The sequence below is a fragment of the Stenella coeruleoalba genome, assembly GCF_951394435.1.
Source record: "Stenella coeruleoalba genome assembly, chromosome: 15".
NCBI lineage: Eukaryota > Metazoa > Chordata > Mammalia > Artiodactyla > Delphinidae > Stenella > Stenella coeruleoalba.
Genome location: NC_137161.1, coordinates 51,193,465 through 51,215,824, shown reverse-complemented (window position 1 = coordinate 51,215,824; position 22,360 = coordinate 51,193,465). Strand labels below are relative to the sequence as shown.

Sequence of the window (22,360 nt, the reverse complement as noted above, 5' to 3'; positions counted from 1 at the left end):
TCTCAGTCTTCACGGGGCCAAAAGGCAGCCAGCGTGCAAAGCCCAAGTCACGCCAGGCCGCTCCTCTCACCTTGCGAGAGGCAGGGTACCCCCTCCATGGGCTGGGTTTGGCTGCCCATCCCAGGACAGTGGGCAGCAAGGGAGATGGACTCACCTGGCCCAGCACAGTTCATTGGCACCCCAGCTGGAGAAAGGAGAGGGACGGTCCATGGCTCTGATCTGTCCCTTCCCTACCCAGAGCCTCTATCTCTGGCTGGCTTGAGAGTGACCTCAGGCCAGGAGTGCAAGGGCTTGGCCTGATGTTGTGAGGTCATGTTCTGCCCAGGGAGGGGCAGGAGGATGACTGTAACCATCCTGGGAGGGGGCTGGAAGGCTGCTTTAAGCACATGGCCCATGTGTGTGGAGCACTTGTTGTAAATCAGGCCCTGTGCTTGCAGTTGGCCTGTGCTGTTTCCTATGTTTCACTCACTTCTGTAACCCTCGTGGCACAAGGGAGGAAACGGGTTCAGAGGCTACAGAACCTGCCTAACATCACACAGCTAGTGTTAATTATCTAGTACTGTGCAACAAATGATCTTAAAACTTAAAGGCATAAATCAGCACACATTGATGATCTCATGGTTCCTGTGAATAAGGAATATGGGAGCAGTTTGGCTAGATGGTCCTGTCTCAGGGTCTCTCATGAGGTTGTGGGCAAGTTGTCAGCTCAGGCTGTCACTGAAAGGCTCGACCGAGGCTGGAGGATCCACTTCCAAGATGGCCCATTCACCCAGCTGCTGCTGGAAGCCTCAGTTCCTCATCATGGGGTCTCCTCCACAAGGCTGTCTGTCTTCATGCCACAGCAGCTGGCTTTCCCCAGAGTGAATGAGTCTAGAGAACACCCAAGATTGAAGCTGCAGTGACTTTTACAACCTAATCTTGGAAGCGATATAGCATCACTTCTGACACGGTCTGTGGGTCACAGGGTACCCCTGGTACCATGTGGGAGGAACTGCAGGAGAGTGTGAGTTCCAGGAGGTGGGATCGCTGGGGGCCATCTTCAAGGCTGGCCACCACAGCTGGTCAAGGGCAGAGCCAGGACTCCAATCCCGCTAGGACGCAGGGAGAGACAAGGTGAGAGAAGCAGGCCAGGCCCACACCCCCGGAGGTTTAGTGAGCCCGGGAAGAAAGCGCTCTACCTGGAAAAGGGGAGGCAGGGAGACCAGTTAGGACACATCCAGTTAGGGAGAGACATGGGGACTCTCAAAAGATAATGGGGGGGACTTCCCTGGTGGCGCAGTGGTTAAGAATCCGCCTGCCAATGAAGGAGACATGGGTTCGATCCCTGGTCCAGGAAGATCCCCCATGCTGCGGAGCAACCAAGCCCGTGTGCCATAACTACTGAGCATGAGTGCTGCAACTACTGAAGCCCACGCACCTAGAGCCCATGCTCCACAACAAGAAGCCACCACAATGAGAAGCCTGCGCACCTCAAGGAAGAGTAGCCCCTGCTCGCTGCAACTAGAGAAAGCCCGTGTGCAGCAACGAAGACCCAACGCAACCAAAAAAAAAAAGATATTTGGCGTGCTCTCTGCCTCTGCCTACTAAGTCCCTGGTCACCATGGCTGAGGTTTGCTCGTGGCTGCCGGTGGATGGATGAAAGATGCCAAATTCAGCCAACGATTTCCAAGCCACCTGGGTAAATATCCTCCCATGTGAATCATGCTATGTGAGGAAAAAACCTAGACTGAAAGTCTGGAAATGGAAAGTTGCATGAGGTCTCAGGCAAGTAAGCTTCTCTCTCTGAAACTCAGCTTCCCCAACTTTAAAATGGGCTGACTCCCCATACTGGTCAAAATTCCAAAGACTGAAAACATCCAGTGTCGATAAGCATGTAGGGCAACTAGCACCTTCATACACTGATAGTTGTAATGTAGTATCCCCTTTAGACCCAGGCAGTGGGGAGCCCTGGCCTAGGCCCTTCTCTCTAGAAGGTATGGTGGGGAGAATAACAGAATAACAGCACCTCCAAAGATGTCCACATCCTAATCCCCCAACCTGTGAATATGTTATCTTATATGGAAAGGGGGAATTAAGGTTGCTAAGGAGCTGACCTTAAAATCAGGAGATTAGGGACTTCGCTGGTGGTCCAGTGGTTAAGAATCCGCCTTCCAATGCAGGGAATGTGGGTTCAATCCCTGGTCGGGGAACTGGGATCCCACATGCTGCAGGGCAACTAAGCCCACGTGCTGCAACGAAGAGCCTGCCGCAACAAAGAGTGTGCGTGCCGCAACTAAGATGCGACACAGCCAAAAAATAAAATAAATAAATTTTAAAAATCAGGGGATCATCCAGGTAGGGCCAATATAATCACAAGTGTCCTTTAAAGATGGAAGAGACAGAAAGAGTCATGATCAGAGTGATGTAATGTGAGAAACTGGACTGCCATTGCTGGCTTTGCCAATGGAAGGGGGTCATGAGCCAAGGAATGCCAGTAGCATGTACCAGCTGGAAAAGGTAAGAAAACAGATTCTCCCCTAGAGCTGCCACAACCTTGATGTTAGACCATTGAGGTTTATTTTTGACTCTGACCTTCAGAATTGTAAAATAATTTATGTCTTTTTAAACCACTAAATTTGTGGTAATTTGTTCCAGCAGCACTAAGAAACTAATACAGAAGACCCTTCTGTGGCCACAGGATGGAGGAGGAACCCACAGGGCCCAAAGGAGTGCCCAGGCAGGGCCCCCTTCAGCCTTTTACATACACTTGAGCATCAGAATCCGCAGAGTTCCCTGTGCATCACTCCAGGGTCCATCCTCCCCAGGGCAGCTGGGGTGGGTGAGGAGGAACCCAGCTGGTCCATGGTGGGATCTGGTTATTAGGTCAAGGAACATCCATTTTAGAGAACACTGGGTACCTTGTTAAAACAGTGAGACAGATCCATGCATCCCCACCTGGGAAGCTCTCCACTTCACGTTGTTCAATTTAAAAAAATAGTGAATGTTAGAGCAGTATTAAAAGTGTATAGGACTTCCCTGGCGGCCCAGTGGTTAAGACTCTGCGCTTCCACTGCAGAGGGCGTCGATTTGATCCCTGATCAGAGAACTAAGATCCCACAATCCACACAGCGGGCCAAAACAAAAACAAAACAGTGCAATCCCAGGTTGTAAAACAAAGACATAAATGTGGAAACAAGTCCAGGGTCACGTTGTAAAGAACCACACCAAGCTGTTGACGGTGGGGGAGTGGGGCAGAGGGGCGTGGAAAAGAGGGTTGTGGTGCAGGGGGTTCTACAGGCAGGCGATGGAACGGAGAGGGAACAGGCGCAAAGAGGCGGGGCCGGGCGGGTCTGGGCGCTGGGCCGCCCTTAAACTGGGTCAGAGGGCTCCGCGCACCCCTATCGCTCGGGGGAGGCGCGGCTCTCCGCAGGGCGGCCCAGATTGGCCAGAGCCAGAAGCCCGCCCACAGGAAGGAGCCCCGCACAGGGCGAGCGAGTCAGCGGGTGCCGCACCCCTTCCCGGACCTGCAGGTCCTCTTAGCCCGGGCGCGCAGCGTAGCGGGTTGGACCAGGTTCATTGTGGACGACCCGCCCCTCAGGCACAGCCCGGTTCGGCGTGGCCCGTAAGTCGGTCCCCAACCCCCAAACGGACTTCTCCGGCCGGGACCACCCGGAACCCCTGCACGAATCCGCGTGCGACCCCGAGCGCATTAATGGCCCACCACGGTGCCTGGTGAGCTCGGGGCCTAGGAGGCCCGTCATCCCGATGACAAGCCCGAGGCTTCGGGAGGGACCCCTCAGCGATGAGACTCCAACTCGAACCGCAGGCGCTCGGCACAGTCCAGAAGCGTCCAGTGGAAGCCTCGCAGCACCCAGGCTCGGCAGCCAGGTGTCCCCCGCCCCCACCCAGGGGAGTCGCGACGCGGCGGCCGCGTGGGCTGAGCACCTCCCTGCAGAGCCTCTCTTACCAACGCTGGGCCCTTGAGTCCTCCCACCCACACCCAAACAAGCCACGAAAGAGAAGCTGGGAGCCCCCAGGTCACCTCCCCGGATCCCACTCCAGCTTCTCCAAATAGTGAAAGTCGCCCGCACCCACCAGTGACTCAGGCACACACCTGGTGTCACCTCCCCCGCCCCCCCAGTCCACACCCACACCAGAGCAAGCCTGTCCCCATACTTTGTCTCTGGCCCCACTGCCACCCGACAGCCAGTCCCTCAGGGTCTCCTTGTTACCCCCACACCCCCAGCAACCAGAAGGAGCACTTAAAATGCCAGGGCATCCTTGTGTTTAAAGCCCAGCAGCGTCGGGCTTCCCTGGTGGCGCAGTGGTTGAGAGTCCGCCTGCTGATGGACATGGGTTCGTGCCCCGGTCCGGGAAGATCCCACATGCCGTGGAGCGGCTGGGCCCGTGAGCCATGGTCGCTGGGCCTGCGCGTCCGGAGCCTGTCCTCCGCAACGGGAGAGGCCACAACAGTGAGAGACCCGTGTACTGCAAAAAAATAAAAAAATAAAACCCAGCAGACTCAAAACTCAAAACCAAAGCGAGCGAGGTGGGTGCAGAGCTGGGGGAGGTGGGGTGGGAGTGGGAGTGTCCTTGGTGCAGTTCCCCTTTGGGGAGATCTGGAGATGATAATGGGGATGTGAATGTACTTAATGCCACTGATCTTTGCACTTAAAAATGGTTAAAATGGTGAATGTTACATATATTTGACAAAACAAACTCACTCCAGTGGCTGCCCCCACACCCCAAATAAAATCCAAACTCCCAGGCCAACTGCAAGGCCCAGCTCCCCACGCTGTGGTTCCACTAAAGCCCCCAGGTCACCTCCTCCTCCAGCCCTAGCATCCATCTGTGTTCCATCAACACACTAAGCCTGTGCACTGGGCCTTTGTGGGGCAGTTCCCTTCGCTTCCAGCCCAGCATTCACTCCCACTCTCCCTGGTGTCACTCTTGCTGACCACCATCTCAACTAGCCCCTCTGTGATTCTCCACCCAGAGAGGCAGCATGGTAGCAGGGTTAACAGAGGCCCGGCAGCTGGGCAGGCCAGGCCATGTCCCCACCCCAGTGCTCACCAGCTCTGGGACTTGGTGCCCCCGTTTCCCCAGCTGAGAAATAAGGATGACAAACAGGAAGCCCTTTGGATTGTGGACAGAAGGAAGGAGTACTAGTACATGCTAGAGCACTAGGAGGCCTGGCACTGGTGGGTACTGTAAAAGCTCCTCCCTATTGGGCTCCTGCAGGTGGCCCCCACCCCAGGCCATCCCTCAGGCCTGCATCACATGGTTGTTCTTCCCAGCCTATTCACCATCAAACACAGCTGGGACCTGCAACCGTTTTTGTCACCTTGGGCCTGGAGACACTTCCTTTAGTGGCTCTGAGGCAGAGGCAGGAGGGGCAGTGGCCCAGCCACGTACAATGGTGCCCCATGACCTCCTGCACCAAGGGCTGCTCCTGTGTGAAAGGGGGAGAGGGGTGCCTACCCCAGGACCCAAATGGGCGGAAGTCAAGACAACAACCCCAGACCTGGGGCTCACCAACGCCTGTGTCGTGGCTGTCCTCAGAGCCAGCAAGGCCCCCTACAGCCCACCCGCCTTGCCTCAAAGCTGTCCTACTGGGCTTCCCTGGTGGCGCAGTGGTTAAGAATCTGCCTGCCAATGCAGGGGACACGGGTTCGAGCCCTAGTCCAGGAAGATCCCACATGCTGTGGAGCAACTAAGCCCGTGCGCCACAACTACTGAGCCTGCACTCTAGACCCTGAGAGCCACAACTACTGAGCCTGTGTGCCTAGAGCCCGTGCTCCACAACAGAAGCCACCGCAGCGAGAAGCCCACGCACCACAAAGAAGAGTAACCCCCACTTGCCGCAACTAGAGAAAAGCCTGCATGCAGCAACAAAGACCCAGTGCAGCCAAAAATAAAATAAATAAAATTAATTAAAATGCAGAGATTAAAAAAAAAAAGCTGTCCTACCCAGGGAGCCCAAGAGCCTGTGCTCCCAATGTGGGGGGACTGTTGCCAAGGCTGAGGACACCGGAGGCTGCAGGATGACACTAATGGACAAACACAGTGGCAGGGTGCAGGATACACACCGAGGACCCCCAAGCTGCCTACCAGCACCAGGCAGGGTCACCCACAGCTGTGTAAACACCAGGGCACAAGCGGATCATTTTACCCACTCAGGAGCTGGGTCAGGAAGTAGAGCTGTTCAGAAAAGAAGCCAAAAGAAATGGAGCCTCAATTATCCTGAGGGCTCAAGGCAGTAGAAACTCTGGTTGGGCAAGTTGACCGGGGTCAGCCCAGGGGCCCCAAGGCCAGTGCAGATTCCTCTTGAAGGTTGGAGAGGAGTGCCCGGTGCCGTGTCCAGGTCCAGCGCTGTGGCCTTGGGCCTCCACTTGGCCCACCCAACTCAGGGGTACAGAGAACTACCCACAGGACACCCGCACACACCAGCCTCCCAAACCCTTTGCAGTGCCCACCCGAGGCCCCTCCTGTCTTCGGCTCCATCCAGCCTGTTCCCTAACTTGTCTCCATGACCATTGATCCATTCTTTCCTGTTAAACATTCCAAGGTGCACCTACCCTTTAGCTCAGCCCCATAGGCAAACTGCTGAAGCTGAACAATCACTCCCCAAGCCCCTTCCTGCCGGATTTCCAGCCTGTAGTCCATGGCTTCCCCCTCCTGCCCTCTGTTCATTTTCAGCTAGCTCATCTGCCTGTGGGTCTGCAGGCCTCAGACACATCTGTCTAACAGAGAGGGGACCTGCTGCCCCCACTGAGCCCCATAAACCCCACAGGCAGGGTGAAGCTGGAATCCGGCCACTCCCAACCCTGAGCCACAAACACCAGCCCCAACCACCACCACCAACAGCCACCAAGGTGAGGACAGAAACAGCAAAAGCCCCACTTTGAAGCAAAAAACTCAGAGACCAGGCGAGTCCCGACGGGGCACATGTTTATCCAAGCCAGCCGCCTCCGGGCCGAGGCCCCCACCACTCTCTGGAGACCAGTTCCTCGATGGCCCAGCCGACAGTGTCCAGCTGGGGTTGGGCATCCCCTCCAGCGGCGGTCCTCAGTCACTGCCTGGCTTCTTCTGCCTGCCACACCAGCTCGCCCGAGATGTAGGTGGCCCGGACGTGGAGAGAGTCATCGAGCACCACAAAGTCTGGGTCAGAGGTGGGTGGTGAGAAGCAGGCAGGGGCAGGGCTGCCACCGTCCCCACCCCAAGGCCCGGGTGCAGGAAACCAAGGCCCGGCACACGACTTGTGCAGGACATCCCAGCCCATCACAGACTGAGGCCCCAGAAGCAAGACTCCGGGCAGCAGAGAACAGCCAACAATGTTCCCGCAGACCCTTGCCTGGCCCATCTCAGATGCCAGAAGGCCTAGCCTACCGGATGGGAAAGGGGGGCCGGACCGAGGCCACTGGCCAGGCAAAGCCACCTAGGTGAGGGGAAGAGCCCACCTCCTGCCCACCTGCCTCCCTGGCTCTGTCCCAGGCCTCCCAGGAACTCCCAGGCCGCCCCTCATTGGGCGCTGACCTGCATCGGCCCCAAAGTCCAGGGTCCCCTTGTGCTTCTCCAGGCCCAGCAGCTGTGCAGGGTGCAGGGACGCAGCCTCCAGGGCAGACTCCACGCTGCAGCCTGCTCAGGGAGCACAAATGGGTGACTATCCCCAACCTCTGGCTGGCTCTGCCATTTGACTTCAGGGCAGGCAGGGCCGGGGGTGGGGGTGCAGCAGCAGAGCACCGAGTCCTGGGTGGCCTCATGATGCCTGGGGTCCTCCTTTCTGGAGGGGTGCTTTCCTTGGAAGCCAAGGGGAGGGGCCTGCAGACATTTGGGTCTAGAGCATTTTGTCAGTGAGGTCCCTGCAGGGCTGGGATGGGTGAGTGGCAGGAAGAGGGTACCCAGCAGGGTTCCCCCCCCAGCCCCAGAGCTCCAAATCCTAAGGTCACACCCCAAGACTCCGCAGCAGGGTGATGAGGCCCTCCCCTCCCCCCAACCTGAGAATACTGCTGGGTACCCCAATTCTCTCCATCCCCTGCTTCACCCCCCAAGCCAGGCCAACAGCTGTCTGTGCCTCCCAATTCGTCTCCCTGCGGCTCCAAACAGCACCTTGGACCTCGGTGCCCCCCACCCCCGGCCCCCTGCATGACATCCCAGCCCCAAGGCACTGCCAAGAGCCCCACAGGGCCTGGCCCACCACAGCCTCTGCCAGACACACCCTCCTCACCTCCCCAAAAACATGCCAACCCCATTGAGAGGCCCCCGAGCAGCCCAACCCTGGAGCCTGGAGTGCTGCCCCCACCCCACTGCCCTCCACAGCTCTGCACCTGCCAATCCTGCAGTTCCACAGGCCCCAGGCCAAGGCCCTGCCCTCGGGTGCCGTGGCTTCAGTGCCTGTCACTGTGGGTTCCAGCCATCCGCTTGCTCGCAGCCCTCTCCCTCTGCCATGAGCTCCTGCAGGCGGGACCTTGGCCACATTCCTAGTGCCCATCCCCTGGGGACCCCACCAGACACAGACAGGCCCTGGTGGTCCCCACTCTTCCCTCCAGCTACTCCCAGATGTAGCCTCTGCCCCAGCACACACACTCACACACACGCACACACACACGCGGCACACGCACCCCAGCCTCACTAACCTGTGGCCTGCAGGAAATGCCGGACGCAGGTATCCATTGGGGCTATGCTGCCACTCAGTGTGTTGGTGCCTTGAGAGCAGAAAGGGCAGGTTCTGGGGAGGCCAAGGGCACCAGGCACACTGGGCCACCCGAGGGCCCAGTGGGTCGGCAGGGGACACCCAGGTTCTTATATCCCACCAGAGGGGCTGAGAGGCTATCCTCACTCCGGCAGTCTTCGGGACAGGGGTCACTCACCTGCCACATAGGCTGTCAGGCCATCCACCTCCACCTCCTGCTGCCCCAGCGTGTGACGGCCATTGCCCAAGCCCAGGGCAGGGACAGCATCAGTGACCAGCACCAGCCCTGCAAGGGGAAGGGGCCTCAGGAGCTGCCCAGCCTGGTCTTCCTACTGGCTCCCACCCTGTATGGCCGCTCACCCTCGGGGTGGGCCCGGTGGGCGATGCGCAGGGCGGCAGGGTTGGTGTGTATGCCGTCAGCAATCATCCCGTAGAAGATGTGGCGGCCCAGGGGCAGCCGATCACTGGTCAGGAGCCCCACGATGCCTGGGTCACGGTGGTGGAACTGGGCAGGGGCAGGCGGGGGGCGCTGAGCAACAGCAGGACCCCTGCACCCTCCCGCCAGGAGCTGGGGTGGCACTCACAGGCAGCATGGCGTTGAAGAGGTGGGTGATGAAGGTGGCCCCGCTCTGCACGGCTTCCTCCGCAGTGCCCAGGTCAGCTACTGAGTGCCCTGCGGCGACCCAGACTCAGACTCGGCACCCAGCCCAGGACCCCGGATGGGCTGGCCCCCAAGGTGATGACACACCCCCTTACCTAGGGACACGCAGATGCCAAGGGCCGTCAATGCCCGGATCACCTCGTGGCTGCGGCCCAACTCGGGGGCCAGTGTCACGATGCGGACGTTGTCCAGGCCCCCATAGGTGGCCAGCAAGTCTTGGAAAGCGTTGGCCTCAAAGGAACGAAGGTGGGCCTCGGGGTGTGCACCCCGCTTCTCGTGGCTGATGAATGGGCCCTCCAGGTGCACCCCTGGGGGGAGGGGAGGGGATGATTCCAGCAGGCCCCCTGCCCTGCAGCCCCCACCCTGGCCCCTCTTGCCTGCCCACCCTCCCTCCCCAGTTGGGCATCTGGAAGGCAAGGGGCTGCCAACAGGTCCCCAAGGAGCCTCCCAGGGTAGGGGTGGGGAGAGGGGTCAGCCACTCACCGAGGACCCCTGCCCCATGGGGACCACCACTCTTCACGGGGATCTGAGGAAGGACCTGGGGGGAACCAGCTGTTAAAGCCCTGCCCCCCACGGCCCAGCACCCAGAGGTCACAGCCCAGTCAAGGTCAGAGGTCAGAGTTCAGAGCCCAGCCCCTGCTGGCCTTCCCTCAGGTGTTAGAAGATGGTCGAAGGCCCCAACCACGGGAAAGCACAGCACATCAAGAAATGACAGGTGGGCTTCCCTGGTGGCGCAGTGGTTGAGAGTCCGCCTGCCGATGCAGGGAACACGGGTTCGTGTCCTGGTCCGGGAAGATCCCACATGCTGCCGAGTGGCTGGGCCCGTGAGCCATGGCCGCTGAGCCTGCGCGTCTGGAGCCTGTGCTCAGTAACTGGAGAGGCCGCAAAAGTGAGAGGCCCGCGTACCGCAAAAAAAAAAAAAAAAAAAAGAAAGAAATGACAGGTGCCCAGGGATGCAAACCTGCTCTGCCTGAGAGGACCTAGAGGCGGGGAGACAGCTCCCAAGCAGGGGGCAGGCACATGGCACCAAGGCCCTCAAGGGCCCCGTCAGACAGAAGCTAGGACGCAGCGGGCTGCGCACCAAAGGGTCTGGACCTAGACAGGATGACCAGCCTGGCCTCGCTGAGCTGCAGGCCCAGGAAGCAGGGCTGGCGCAGGAGGAGGGCACGCAGTCCAGGCAGAGCAAGAGGCAGAAGCAGGGCTTGGTGGCCAGAGAGCTCAGGCACCGATGGCGCAGCCACACTGTGCCCGGATCTGGACACCAGGGGCAAAGTCACTTGTGTGACTCTCTGGGGAGATTGGGGGGCTGGAGGGCAGGAGATGGGCCTGAAAGGGCTAACAGAAAGCTAACTCTTATCTTTCCTGGTGGAAAGCAACACTTACGCTGCCCTAAACCAAAAAGTTGAGCAGGAGTACTAGCACATTTTCTAGAGATACGGGGGCAAATTCCAAGGGTCAGCTGAGTTGAAAGTGATTACCTCTACGTGGGAACTGGTGGGAACAAAGGGCTGCTGTTTTTCCTAACAAGCCGTGTGATACACGTAAATTCACTAAAGGGTTAAAAAATTAAAATTAGGGCTTCCCTGGTGGCGCAGTGGTTGAGAATCTGCCTGCTAATGCAGGGGACACGGGTTCGAGCCCTGGTCTGGGAAGATCCCACATGCTGCGGAGCAACTGGGCCCGTGAGCCACAACTACTGAGCCTGCGCGTCCAGAGCCTGTGCTCCACAACAAGAGAGGCCACGACAGTGAGAGGCCCGCGCACCGCGATGAAGAGTGGCCCCCGCTTGCCACAACTAGAGAAAGCCCTCGCACAGAAACGAAGACGCAACACAGCCAAAAAAAAAAAAAAAAAAAAAAAAAAAAAAAATTAAAATTAAAAAAAGAAATAATGGCTGTGTTTTTCTAGAACAGAGTTTTAAAAGGGAATGCTAGAAAGCACTGAGTAGACAGAACAGTCTGGAGATGAAGGGAATGAGGCACGTTCAAGGCAGGAAAGCAGTGGAAAAGGTGAAAGTGTAGAGGGCGTTTGGGGCCTGAGGAAAGGGCCTGGCTGCCACCCTGAGGAGGTGCCTGATGTTGACTCAGCAGACAATGGACCTGAAGCAGAGAACAACGCGCTCAGACCCTCCTCCTGGAAGGGTAGGAAAGGGCAAGACTGGAGGAGGAGACCCCAGAAAAAGAGCAGGTGGTCTCAGTGGACCTGAAGAACTTCTGACAAAGTAGCAATCTGTTTCCGCCCACTGTGAAACGTCCCTGGAGGGAGATGGGGCAGAACGAAGGGAGGGGCGTGTGTGGGGACATCCAAGTGAACAGTTCTCTGGTTTCTAACGTGATACTGGTATCAAAGTTTTCATATTCAAAGCCCTCCACGATTTCCACCATAAATCAGTTTACTCTATGCCTCCCAAGGCTTTCATCCTGTAAGCATTTATGAAGGGTGACAGGAAGAAAACGTAAGACAGAAGCCCTACTGGCCCAAAACTCCTTCCCCTATGGAAGAAGCCCCACAGTTCATATCATGATGCTCGAAGGTGCTGCCTGAAATCAAGGGCAGCGGGTGACAGCACGGCATGGGCAGCGCGCAGCAGAGGAGCTACACAGGACGGAGACAGAGAGGCAGAGGCCTTCCACGCGGAGAGCTTGGGGGCAGAAGAGGGAGCTGCCTCGAATGGCTGAAATGCAGGTGGGGAAGGAATGCTCAGGAGGGTTGGTCAACCCTGCAGGAGGTTGGGGGAAACATGAGTGTTGTGCGGAGCCTGACACCTGGGAAACGCCACTCTGGCAGGACCCAGGGCTGGGAGAGCAGTTGGGAGACTGGGTTAGGAGTCACTAAGCCTCACTGTTGGGGACCAGGAGAGGGGAGGAGAAAGAAGGGGGGGCAAGAGGGTAGGCATGTTCCTGGATCCTGGGCAGGGAAATTACAGCCTGATGACTGAAAGACAAAACACAGAACTAGGGGCCAGTTTGCAGCAGGAAAATGAGATTGGTTTTTGACACCTGACTCTGTCGTGGGAGACTCGGGGAAATTTCCGGAAAGATGTCCATAGCTGACATTTACCAAGGGCATACTATGAACCAAGCATAGTGCTGAGCGCCCAATCCTAAGAGATGCATTCCGTTATTATTCTTACTTAAGGCTTGAAAAAACTGAGGTTCAGAAACAAACGACGTTGTCCCGAGTCTCCGAGACGATACACAAAGTCAGGGGGCCAGGACCGAACCCGGGTCCACAGCCAACCTCCCCCAGCTCCAGGCTCTGAGTCTGCGTGCACACACCCAGGAGGGGACCCCACAGCAGGCAACACAATCCAGGATCCTGGGATGGATCCTGGTCTGGAGAAAAACTACAAAACTAGAACATAAAAGGTAGACTAAAAGGAAACCGTGTTAATTCCCAAAACTCAAGGACTCCATGGTACTCGAATAAAGGAATACCCATGCTTTTAAGAAAAGGGTAAATACTAAGGAGCAAACACGTATGTTGTGTGCCAGCTACAATTCAGAAATTCAGAGAAACAGAACAATATACAAACAGAGAAAACAAGATCGAATAACATAACGTGGCAAAGAGCAAAACCGGAGAACCTGCGTACAAAGTAAAACTTAAAAGAAAAATGGACTGTGGACAACTGAATTCCAAGACTTGCAGATGAGAAAGAAGTGTGGTGGTGCATGCGGGACCAGCAGAGGAAGCCTGGGGCAGGCGATGGAGCTTCTTCCTGGAGAGCTGTCCACTGGCACCGCATACCACAGATCGGTGGTGGGGCATGATCAACTAAGGATGTGGCAATCACAGAGTCCCCAGCAGCCATAGTCAAGGAGGTGCCTGGAGGCGGCCAGACTGCAGGGTGGGGAGGGCGTATGGCAGGTGGCTGAGGCAGCGAATGCGGAAGCCCATGGGGACAGTCAGACCTGCAGTGGCACACCAGGCGGAGGAACACCTGGATGAGAAAGCCCAGGGGAGGGGACCCCCAAGCCCAGGTGGAGGGAGGCCAGCAGGTGAGGCCAGACTCAAGGGCCAAGGGGTGTTCGTGAGGGAAAGAGATCAGATTTGAAAATTAAGAGGCTGGGTGTTCCTGGGGCCTCCTTCACTGGAGGCCGGGAGCCTGACCTCACCTTGCAATAAACCTCCGGTGGCGAGGTGACCAACGTGGGACAGAAGGAGGTGACTCCGTGCGGCAGGATCCTCCGGGCCACCAGGGCGACTCCCGAACCCACGTCCTCTGTGGCCTGAGAGAAGTCAACGCCAAACCCACCTGCGGTACAGACAAGAGGGGATCACACGGTGCTCAGAGCTCCTCTTCTGGGTCCCCGCCCCGCGGGCTCCGGACCACACCGTTGATCTGCACGTCGATGAAGCCGGGCGCTAGGATGCAGCCCCCGCAGTCCCTCTGCTCGTCAGCCACGCGCCGCTCCTCAAAGAACAGCTTCTCCGGGTCCAGAATGCGGCCCCCGCGCACCCACAGATCCTCCCTGCGCACAGAGCGGGGCGGAGGTTCGCATCACCGGCCCCGGAGCCCACCAGGGCAGCCCCGGCCCCGGCCCCGGCCCGCGCCCACCTGAGCAGCGCCCGGCCCCGCAGGATGCGACAGTTGGTGAACTGGATCACCGGGGCCCGCGCCGCGCCCTGCCCGCCGCGCATCCTGAGCCCAACCAAGCGGCAGGCGCCGGATTCCGCGCCGAGTTCCGGCCTAGAGCTTGGCCGGGCGCACGTGACCCTCAGCTGAGGCGTGCCCACGTGATTCGGGCACCCACGTGACCAGCGCAGCACACAATGACGCGGTGACGTCTTCCCGGGTGGCCCGGCCCTCGGCCCTCGGCCCCTCCCTCCCGGCCCTGCCACCCGCGAGCCCCGGGACCCAACAAGCGACCCACACCCAGGCAACCAGTCACATCCGAGAACTTTATTGGACACGGTTCGGCGCCAGGGCCCAGTGGGCCCAACACACTGCGCCACGGCCCTGGCAGCCAGGGCTGCAGGAGGTGGTTCCATCCAACGCGTCTCAGGGCAAACGGTAACCGGTAACCGCACAACGCAACAGTCTACCTAAGATTACTATAGAGTTGGGAGACAGAGGGCTGCTCCATAGACGTATGAACAGGTCAAATCTTTATAAATAAACATCCAGTGAAGAGAAAATGACAACTCTAATTCATCCTTATACACAGAGCACTCTAGGGCAGATGGGTGGGGGGCGGCCAGAGGCCTGCATCCTCACTGGTCAGGGGCCTGGACCGGGAGTGGTGGGCCCAGATGTCCACGGCACGGGGCGGGCAGGGGCAAGGCTGGGGGCAACAGACAATGGGCACTAGGACACTGCGCATTTACAAGACCAACTACTGGCAGGCAGCTGCCCCGTGCGTGTGTGTCAGGCTGTTCGTTCTGGAATGAGGAGGGGGTGGTCTTTACATCATATTCTGTGGCTGGTGGGCCCGGAGGGGCTACTTTGTGGAGAGGATGAGGGCGACGATGAGACCGTAGAGGCCGAGCACCTCGGCGAAGATGAGGATCAGGATCATGCCCACGAATAGCCGGGGCTGCTGGGCAGTGCCCCGCACGCCGGCGTCCCCCACAATGCCGATGGCAAAGCCAGCTGCCAGCCCACTCAGGCCCACGCTCAGGCCAGCGCCCAGTTGAAGGAAACTCCTGGGGGAGAGAGTACACAGGATGGATGTTAGCCAACAGCCAGGGAAGGCATTAGGCATGGGTCACCAGCCATCCACCCAAGACCCCTCCTGGCTCCGCACAGTGGCTTTACCCCAGGCAGGGTGTAGGGAGAGCAACCCAGGCCTCACCTGTAGAGACTGATGCCATCATTCAGGGAGTTGGCAATGAGGACTGCCACCACCAGGCCATAGATTGCGATGATACCGGCCATGACCACCGGGATGATGGACTTCATGATCAGCTCCGGCCGCATGACAGACATGGCTGCGATGCCGGTGCCACTCTTGGCTGTGCCATAGGCAGCACCCAGGGCTGAGGGGGAGAAGATGAGGTGAGCCCAGAGCACCTGTGGCCAGAACCCTGGGGGCAGCTTTTGGCATACTTGAAGGCCAACGCAAGTTATCACCCGCAAGGGGCAAGATGAAAGTGGCACTCAGCCAGGAGCAGGTGGCTTTCAGAGGAACAGCCATAGCTGGGCACTCAAGGAACCCACGGTATGGGTTCCTCCACCAGATACCCTCATGGCTGTCTGGCCCATATGGGCTCCTGCTTTCCTGTGAAATCCCAACCCAGGCTCAACAGCACTCCCCATGCCTGCTACATAGATCCCATGCTTCCATGGAGCCTCAGACCTAAAAGGGGGAGCTGTGACAGGCTGCCCTGTCACGTGGGGAAACAGGCAGCTGGGCACAGAAGCCTTGCAGATTCTGGGCACCTTTTGTCCCACCAGGCACTTTCCCACGTCAGGAAAGGCCTGGAAAAGCACGAGCTATGTCAACAGCCCAGATGTTGAGCCTGGGTCAGCCCACAAGCCCTGGGACTAAGTGCAGAGACAACACGCTGGAAGAGCCACTGCAGTGCAGGGTCAGGGGAAGCTGGCCTGGCAATTCTTGTCCTCTCAGGCCAGAGGTTCGCCCACTCCCCACCCTGCCCACCACACTTCCCACAACTCCCAGCCCAGGGACACGCTGCAGCAAGGGCTAGTGTGTCTGTCAACAGGCTGAATGCTCTGCCAGAAAAGGCAGCTCTCGGCACCCTCAGCCACAGAGCAGGCCAGGACCCTTGAGTTCAGGGAGAATCCTCTCTGAACAACCAGAGAAAGGGCAAGTCAAAGAGAGGACAGGGTACAGGAAAGACAGTGGGCTGTGAAGCCATCACCCAGGCTAACCCCAAGGCCCCTGCAGACCTGTGAGAAGCCTAGCTTGTGTTGAGGCCTCTGGTAACTGGGGTGGGGGGGAGGCTCTAGGCACTGCAGGACTCCTGTCTCCCCTGCCACTATCTCTCCTCCCTCTTCCCAGGGTGGGCTGCCTTCCTGAAAGCCCCCCTTCTCCTGGCCTGTCTTCCAAGCCTAGGAAAAACGTTTGCAAGTACAACAGACAACCACAGGGCCCCAGGCAGCTGTTCTGACTCCAGTCGCCACCCTCGAGGCTCCCAATGTGCGGCTTGAGCAGATGCTGACATGGGTTAGAGGTGGAAGAGGCCAGGACAATCCCAGACATTCCTGTGCATCTTTGACTCACCTGTTTGGGCTGTCAAAAGATGAGTAATCTGTGCTCATTGCAGAGCAGGGATGAGGTCAGAGGGGCTCTGCCTTCCCAGGGCTCTGAGCCTGGTGAAGAGATAGACGCAGCCCCTCCAAGCATGGTAACATGTTCCAGGAAGAGTGGGGAGGTCTGGGGAAAGGTTTCACAAGGGAGGTGACAACTGAGTGGAGGGCTGATAGTGAGTAGGTAGTCACAGAAAGGCGAGGCAAGAGGAAGAAGATTCCAGACCACACAGAGCAGAGATACCAGATAGGGAGCAGAGGGAGGGAGGCAGTGGTGGGGGCAGCAGGACCTTCACTGCTTCCCCTCCACACCCCCGACATCCAGCCTTCAGGTGCCAATCTTCACCAAGCTGCTCCTGGAGCAACCGTGCATTTTTCAGCCTCCTACTACAGGCCCAGCACCACACCAGGCCAGCGCCAGGGCTCATTACTCAAGGACGAGGACACAGACTGATAGGTGGCACTGGGTGAGACCCCATTACAGGGAAGCCAGCGCCCCAGGCAGTGGGCCCCGCTGCAAGGCTGGAGCGGGTGAGAGTTGGCAAGTGAGCTGGGCCCTTCTCTGTAGAGTGCAGCATGGAGATCATGTGGCTGTGCTTCCCCTAGGGGTGGGGAAGCCACAAGAGGAACAAAGGGAAGAAACAAGGATGACCATCAAGAGGGAAAAGCAGCCTGACCCAGGCTGCTGGGCTGGGAAGACCCTGGATGCCAGCTCCAGAGTCCAAGCCTGAAGGTGCTCCAGATGGAGCAGGGAACAGAAAGAGGAATCAGGACACAGTTCCGTGAACATAGCGCCAAACACCAGTGGCTCACTGGTAGGGAGGAAGTCACAGAAGATATGGAAAAGGAGCAACTGATGGCTCCATGGAAGACATGATGAAGAAAAAATATACAAGACTTGGGTCGTAAGTTAAGAAAAAAAGGGAAGCTGGAATGGGTGATGGGGATTGGGAGAGGGAGTGGACCTCATTCAGTCGTAAGAAGCCCAGTCAGCCAAGTGCTAGGCAGGCCAGTGGCAATCTGGGCCAGGAGCCGCGGACAGAGCTTCCACTCACCCTAGCAGCAGCACCTGAGGCCTGAGAACTGTTCAGGAAGGCACAAGGAAGTAGACGAAGACAGGCCCTGGAGAAAGGTTCTAGAGAAAGAAATTAAGTCAGAGTCTGACCCAACTGACCAAGTAAGAAGCTAGCTACTGTAGGGCCACAGTAAGCCCCATGTAGGGAGGGGAGCAGGAGTGAAGCTGCATACGAGCCAACCAGAACGGGTGGCCCCAATTCCCAGGAGCCTGGGGCAAGCAAAATACCTCTGGACCGGTGATACCCTGTCTCAGTAACTTCCAAAGACCTGCTGGTCAGGCTCTATTCAAAAGTACCAAGTAAGTTCTAGAAGGACAGGAAGAGAGGCACCTGGTGACCAGAAGGAGGCCAGGAGCTGGATATGGAAAAAGGGTTCGGGTGTAAACTCTGCCAGATTTCAAGTTCCACATGAGCAGGGTTCTTGTTTTGTTCACCGATGTCCCCCAGTGCCTGGCACATAGTAGGAGCTCAATGGAGAATTACTGAATGGTCAATGACAGACAATCAACAACCCACAAGTGGCCAGGCACTGGCCCTGGAGGCATTCCGGAGGCAAAGAGCAGAAAACAGTGAGGGAAAAGAGGGTACAGCAGCCTGCTGGGAGGCACGGAAGAACAGGCAGCTCTGGAAGATGTGGAAATAGTAGGCATCGCCTAGGACAAAAGGGGAAGTACAGGCCACTTCTCCCACCACAAATGATCCTTTACTCGCACATGACGGGAAGGGCAGGGCCCACTCAGCAGCTTGTGACCAGCAGGCAGGCCCGCCTGGGCAGAGGGAGGCCCCAAGCCCCCACCCCACTAGTGTTTATAGTCAGCAGAGAGTGTTTAGAGTTCAATCCCTCCACATACCTGCATAGGGAGCCTCTCCAGTCCACCACACAGGGTGGGGCAGGGCGAGTCATCAAAGCCCAAAACCAGACCTACCTCAGAAGGCCTAGACCAGACCAGGCCAGACCAGTCCACAAGGGCTGCAGCTGGGTCAGGACTCACCTCCCTGGGTCCCACATTCCTGGCCGGGCCCAAGTGCTATTCTCCCAGAAGGGCCCATTTTCATTGAATTTTACATCCCAGGACTGATAAGACCCAACTTCAAAACCAAGGTGCCATCAAAAACCTTGCAAGGCCCCTTCTCCATTCCTAGGGCAGCCCCTCCCAATTCCCGGCCTCAGGGAAAGGGAGAAAGGTCATTCATTCATTCAGGCCTGAACTGAAGACTTCCTTCTATGGAAAAAAAACCAATCCCCTCAACACTGAGGCTTCATGCTACCTCGCTCACCCCGACAAGCGTCTGCAAACGCAGTGCTGAGGGTGGCCTGTCTCCCAGACATCCATACTGCACCCTCGGCCTGTCTGACCCACCCCCACCCCCCAACTCCACTCCCACCTCTGGGTCCCTGCCGGCTCTCAAGACCAACCTCTCAACCCAGTTTTTCTAACCAACCCACACCGCCTACAGGGGTATTGGGAAACACCGACAAGCCCTAACCGGAAGCACCTGCCTAGGTGCAGACCCACCTGACCCCCGCCGACGGGCCAGGCCGCCACAAGGGCGAGGGCTGTGGACCACGGCGGGGAGCGCCAGGGCCGGATTCCCCACCTCCGCCGCCCACGGACAGGGTCGGCCCTGTGTCGGGGGATCTTTCCGAGGTGTGATGTCACACCTGCCCGCAGGATAGGGGGGGCGGGTGCGGAGCAGACGCAGGACCGCGAGCCCCCACCCCAGCCTCGCTCCCGCCTCTCCAGGGGCTAAGATGGCAGCGGCGCCGCCGCCCCACCCCCGCACCGACACGACCGGCTGGCCGCGGGCCAGCCGGGGACCCCCGGGAGACCCTGGGACCCACACCGGGACCTAGCCCGCATGCCCTGCCCTCCAGACACCCGACGGGCCCCTGCAGCCCTCAGGGCCCCGGCCCAGGCCTGCAGTCACGTGAGACCCGGGACCCCCAACAGCTCGAAATTACGTCAGAGTGACGTCACACGCCGAACCCCGGAGAGCAGCAGGCACGAGCCCCGCGCGCCCCCCGCCTCCCGGGTCCCTCCTGCCACGGCGCTCACCGCTGAAGACCATGGCGGCCGAGGCGCCCATGACCGCGAAAAAGGAAGCGTACTCGGGGCCGCTCTTGGCCTCGGACATGTCTGCGGTGAGGCGGGGGCGAGGTCGGGCCGGGCGCTGCGAGCACCGAGCTGTACGAAGCGAGCAATCAGGCGGCTGGGAAAGCGATCCCGGCCGTCAGCCGCTGCGCTCTAAATACCAGCACCGCAGAACAAAATGGCGGCCGTGGCCGCGTCACATGACCCGGGCCCCGCCCCTGCGGGCCATACCACTTAGCGCCGGTAGGGGGCGTCATGGCCCCGGGACGCCTCCTAGCGGCCCGCTGACTGCCCACGCACTGTGTTGTCGCCTTGCCGGCCTGGACCCCTGCGCCCCGCCCCACCTCGGCCTCCTCAGGTGCGCTGTCGGGCGCCGCCGGCCTCTCGAACCCCGCGGCGTTGGGCCCGTCCGGTCCCCGGGCCGGGGCGGGGCGGTGGCGCGCCATATTAGCATATGGGGCGGGGCTCGAGGTGTCCCACCTCCTCTGCGGCTGCGCGGCACTCTTCGGTGTTCGCTTCCGAGTGTCGTTTCTGTTTGCGTTCTCAGTGTGCAGGCTGGCCGAGGAGTTCTCACGGCCCAGACCGCAGGGGCCCAGGACTACCGTCTACCCCGAACGTCCTCATACTTCCTGGGGTGATCTGAGAGTCCAAGCAGGCGGAGCCGAAATCCTGTGTCTCCCGTTGCCCCCCACCCCCACCCCGCCGAAACCGTCCCCAGACTCTTCCAGACCCACCAGGCCCCAACCCAGCAATTGGTGATTTCTCTCCTGGCTTCCGAGGAAGAGGAGCCCCCTCCCCCTTATCTGTTCCCTCCTTTGCATCAGGGACCCAGACTACAGTTGGAGGGGTTGTCTCTGCCCCTCAAAATGTAAGCATGACTGGTCTGAAGACCTGTCAGTGTTGCAACCTGTGAAGGCTTCCCCGGATTTCTACATCTTCTGGTGTTCCTGTTCTCCCTGTTCCCACACAAACCCTGCAAATGCAGGGCTGCCCGTATTTCTGGAGCAGCAGTAAGTGGTTCCCTCTCAGCCCAGCAGGCAGTCTGGCCTGGGACTGGCCCCACCCTGATGATTCCATGTGACCATCCTGGCATCCCAACTGGCTGCCTTATCTCTGCCCACCAGCTCTGGTTCCCTTTGCCTTTTTGTCCCATGCATTTCAGGAGCCCTGGGTGGCTGCCATCTGGTCCTGGGTCTCCCTTGAGCCCCAAGCCCTTGTCCCAGCATTAAAGCACTCTCCCTGAACAGCCTGAGCGGTAGCTGTCATCAGCCTTCTCCATGTGGGTGGTGGGGTCACCTCCCCTGGCCTGGCCCTCCCACTGGACTCTCAAACCCACCTTCCATGACAGGAACCTCCCTCACAGCGTCTTCTCAGTGAGGCTGAGTTTGCCCCCCTCTGAACTTGCAGCCCTCAAAGTGCCATGTCTGTCGTGTTTCAAAAGAGAGGAGGCCACCATTCTGCTAGAGCCCTCCCCACCACCCTCTGCCACCTGACCAACTTCTGGAAAGAGGAATCTTCACTCAGCATCTCCACCTCCTCCCCAGCTCCTTGTCCTTGCCAAGGTTGCTGGTGACCGCCATTTCTCTAAGCTGAGGAACATTCGTCAGGCTCTCTGAATGGGCCTCTCTGCTGCCGCGGCCTGCTGCCCACTTCCCCACACCCCACTCTCTCCAGTTCACCACCATCTGCCCTGATGCCCTCATTCCTTCCTGGAGTCACAAGGAGGAGCAAGGACGGACCCAAGCCCTGAAGCCTCAGCTTCACTGCAGGTCCCGGGTGTTCCCAGGGCTCTCCCTGCCCTGCCCTACCCTGGGTGATCACCTGCACCTTTCCAGACCTGAAGCTGTCCGAGCAAGTGAATGCCCAAGTGTCTGCCCCAGGCCCAGTCCCCATAATTACAGGCACTCAGGGTCCAGGGCCCGGGGAGCCCAGACCAGGGAGCTGTCACTGGCTGGGGGGCAGGGAGGCTGCATGCAGGGGCAGAATTCAGACTAAGGAAAGGAGATACAGGACAGCCCCCCTCGGGAAGCTGCACAGCCAAAAGCACAGTGGTGGCAAAGCGCACAAACCCCAGCACAGCTGAAGTCCTGAGACTGGGAGGTCAGGGATACAGTTCCCCCCTCAGGCTCAGAGGGCAGGTCGGCTTTGCTCACCGTCCTCTAGTTTTCTGCCGAAGTTCTGGTGTGAGAAGTCACAGCGGGTCTCCAGTGGGGCTGTGCTGACACCTCAAACCAGCATGTCTCAAACTGAACTCACCTCCCAGCGTATCACCACCAGCTTCCACTTGGTTGTTTCCATTTCCGGCAAGAGGCACAGCCATCAGCCACTGCCACACCAGCAGCCTTCGAGTCACAGCTCCCTCTTCATTACTCACCAGGCCCCGAGATTCTGTGGCTTCCCAGCTCTCAGCTCTGCCCCTGCCTCACTGCTGCTGCTGCCCCTGAGGCAGGCCTTTACTTCTGGCCTGGGTCTTCTCACAGCCTCCAACCTGGTCTGCCTGTCCAGTCTTCCTCACCCTGTCACCATGGGAGCTTCCTAACTGGTACATCTGACCAGTTACTCTGGTCCCGGAATCCTTCAATGTCCCTCTAAGCATTTGGGGGCATTATCTAATCCTCATAATGATCCTTTGAGGAAGATATA

At 58.6% G+C, this 22,360-nt stretch overlaps 2 protein-coding genes across 2 annotated transcripts; both read right to left on the bottom strand.

Moving 5' to 3' along the window:
- Window positions 1–6,918: 6,918 nt before the first annotated feature.
- AMDHD2 (amidohydrolase domain containing 2) lies at window positions 6,919–14,327 on the bottom strand (the record flags this gene model as incomplete). Its single annotated transcript, XM_079946581.1, has 11 exons — window positions 6,919–7,140; window positions 7,516–7,617; window positions 8,616–8,684; window positions 8,850–8,957; window positions 9,032–9,176; window positions 9,256–9,344; window positions 9,428–9,640; window positions 9,816–9,870; window positions 13,451–13,590; window positions 13,671–13,807; window positions 13,894–14,327. The coding sequence occupies 11 exons, from the start codon at window positions 14,325–14,327 to the stop codon at window positions 7,052–7,054; spliced, it is 1,581 nt and encodes a 526-aa protein (XP_079802707.1). The 3' UTR covers window positions 6,919–7,051.
- Window positions 14,328–14,431: 104 nt separating this feature from the next.
- On the bottom strand, window positions 14,432–19,873 carry ATP6V0C (ATPase H+ transporting V0 subunit c). The gene is made up of 3 exons (XM_079946582.1): window positions 19,682–19,873; window positions 15,131–15,314; window positions 14,432–14,981 (listed from the first exon to the last, which is right to left on the bottom strand). Exons 1-3 carry the CDS (start codon window positions 19,758–19,760, stop codon window positions 14,777–14,779), a joined length of 468 nt encoding a protein of 155 aa, XP_079802708.1. The 5' UTR covers window positions 19,761–19,873; the 3' UTR covers window positions 14,432–14,776.
- Between the last annotated feature and the right edge of the window lie 2,487 nt (window positions 19,874–22,360).